Source organism: Hyaena hyaena, unplaced genomic scaffold (genome assembly GCF_003009895.1).
Source record: "Hyaena hyaena isolate Hyena2069 unplaced genomic scaffold, ASM300989v1 scaffold_2572, whole genome shotgun sequence".
Lineage (NCBI taxonomy): Eukaryota > Metazoa > Chordata > Mammalia > Carnivora > Hyaenidae > Hyaena > Hyaena hyaena.
Genome location: NW_024083184.1, coordinates 1 through 2,055, shown reverse-complemented (window position 1 = coordinate 2,055; position 2,055 = coordinate 1). Strand labels below are relative to the sequence as shown.

Here is a 2,055-nt window from a genome sequence, read left to right as displayed (position 1 = left end):
AGGAAGAGCAGAGGAAATGAAGAAGAAATCAGATATGGTGATAGAAAACATTTGTCTCCAGCCAGATGGGGGCTGGCTGCCAGCACAGGAGAACCCCTCTGCTCACTGTCCTCTGCCAGCCTGGCCTGGGGGGACAGGATCAGGAACTCACCGATCTCACCACAGCTGCTCCTGGGGTCACCGGCGCTGCAGATTGGACCACAGTTGGAGGCTGCCATTGCAGTGTGAATTCCTGCCATAGAGAAGGATAACGTGTGGTTTTAGGGGGATGGAGGGTAACTGGGAGCCTCAATCTCGTGTACCCAACAGCTTCTTCTTTTCTGCAGACTTGCCATTGGTTTCCCTGCCCTATCTCCCGAGGCTTCTCCGCTCTCCACATTCGGTCTCATCTTCACATTGTTCCTTTTTCTTCACACACACACGCACTTCCGGAGCTCTGTTGGCACTGCTTCAGGATGCCCTTCCCCTGAGTCACTGACAGAGCCCTTCCACTGCCCTTAAGAAGTCAGCCTTACCTAAACAACACATTCCTTTATAATAAATTCCTTTGTTTGTCTTCTCTTTTTGTGCACTCTCCCTGCCTTTAAATACCTCTCTTCTGTAGCTCAGTGAAGCACCCTTCTATTTGCAGGATATGATGTTGGCTGATTCCTGAAACTTCCAGAAAACCAATGATCTTTGCTGAATTTTGTTTCTTAACAGAATTACTGGTGCAGACTTTGACTAGGACAGGCTGAAAATGCTCATTGTTCAGGACAGGCTTCTCTGATGGGAAGCCATCACAACAAATGTACAACACTGTGATCAAGACAGACACTTCTCTTGTAAGAGTTCTTTCTTTACCCCTTAAGGATAGAGGATAGGAAAGAGTTTCTTGTAAACAGAGAAGGAAAATCACAGAATTTTTAAAATCAGCTTTGGGCACAAAGTTGGTGTTGGTGATGGGTGTTAGGGAGGGGAGGATAACAGAAATAGGGAAACAAAAGGTATTTGGGTGTTTCTTAAGGTCCATCTTCCAGCTGTGGGCTCTCTCTTCAATCTGGAATGCTGTGCTGTGTAGCCCAGCCCACATGTCAGATCAGAAGGCTGCACTTCTGGGGTGTTGACCTTCAGTGGCTGAGTTCTCCTACTGCCTAAAGAACAGGCATTCATTGGTCCTCAGCTCCTCCCCAACTGCCGAGGGTCACCTGGGGGTAGAGGGGTACCTCCCTCATTTTACCCCCTAAGGGTTCCACTTCCACAACTCTGAATGAGGCTCAGAAAGGGGCTGCCCCTGGAGAGGTAAGCTCCCAAGGGGCAGCTCTGAGAAGGCAGTCAGCCTGGTAACAGAGACTCTGATTCTGACCGGATGCTGGCTTTGGGGCAGGGGACAGTGAACTGTGATTCTTCCATCTCCCTTCTGCTTCCCACAGGGCTTATTTTGTCTGCTGACCCAACTCTATTCCTGAGAGCTTCAAGTCTATTTATGCATTCTATAAATAATAAGAGGAATAACATATTTGGACAAGTATCCTGTGGGCAGCAATCCCTGAAAGACGATTGATTTGTAGGGTTCAGCTCTCAAAACAGGTTATAACCGACAGTCAGAAAAAACTGGAAAGGGGAACCAACAAGAAACAGAGTCTGAAAGCACTTTTGCCCAGAGGTTTAGATGTACGTCCAGGGAAGAGGTCCCCTCTCCACCAAAATAACACATTACCCTCTGTCCCCTACCCCAAATACCCGTTTTCTCTTACCTGGAAAATTTGACTCCTGCTCCCTTCTCTAACTTTGAAGACAATACTAAGCCAAGATGTTGAGGAAAAGGAGAGAGGAAGTGAGAGGAGGAGCTATCCAAACTTGCTCATGCTAGAGACCTGCCCACCTCATCATCTAGCCTCTCAGATAGAACTTTCTGCAATTATGGATTTCATTTTTGCAGTCCAATAGGGTAGCTATTAACCATGTGGGCTGTTGACTACATGAAGTGTGATGAGTGTGATTGCAGAATTGAATGTTTACATTTATTTCACCTAAATTCATTTTTTTAAATTTTAAGTAATTAATTTTTTTTTT

General features: G+C 46.3%; 1 protein-coding gene across 1 annotated transcript in view; it reads right to left on the bottom strand.

The window, feature by feature from the left end:
• LOC120227586 (GTPase IMAP family member 4-like) overlaps positions 1-1,798 on the bottom strand; it is a 9,890-nt gene extending 8,092 nt beyond the window's left edge. The window contains exons 1-2 of the mRNA XM_039225665.1: positions 1,737-1,798; positions 152-232 (exon numbers count right to left, since the gene is read on the bottom strand). Of these exons, the coding sequence (XP_039081596.1) occupies positions 152-218 (67 nt within the window). The 5' untranslated portion in view covers positions 219-232; positions 1,737-1,798. The remainder of the gene's footprint in view (positions 1-151; positions 233-1,736) is intronic.
• Between the last annotated feature and the right edge of the window lie 257 nt (positions 1,799-2,055).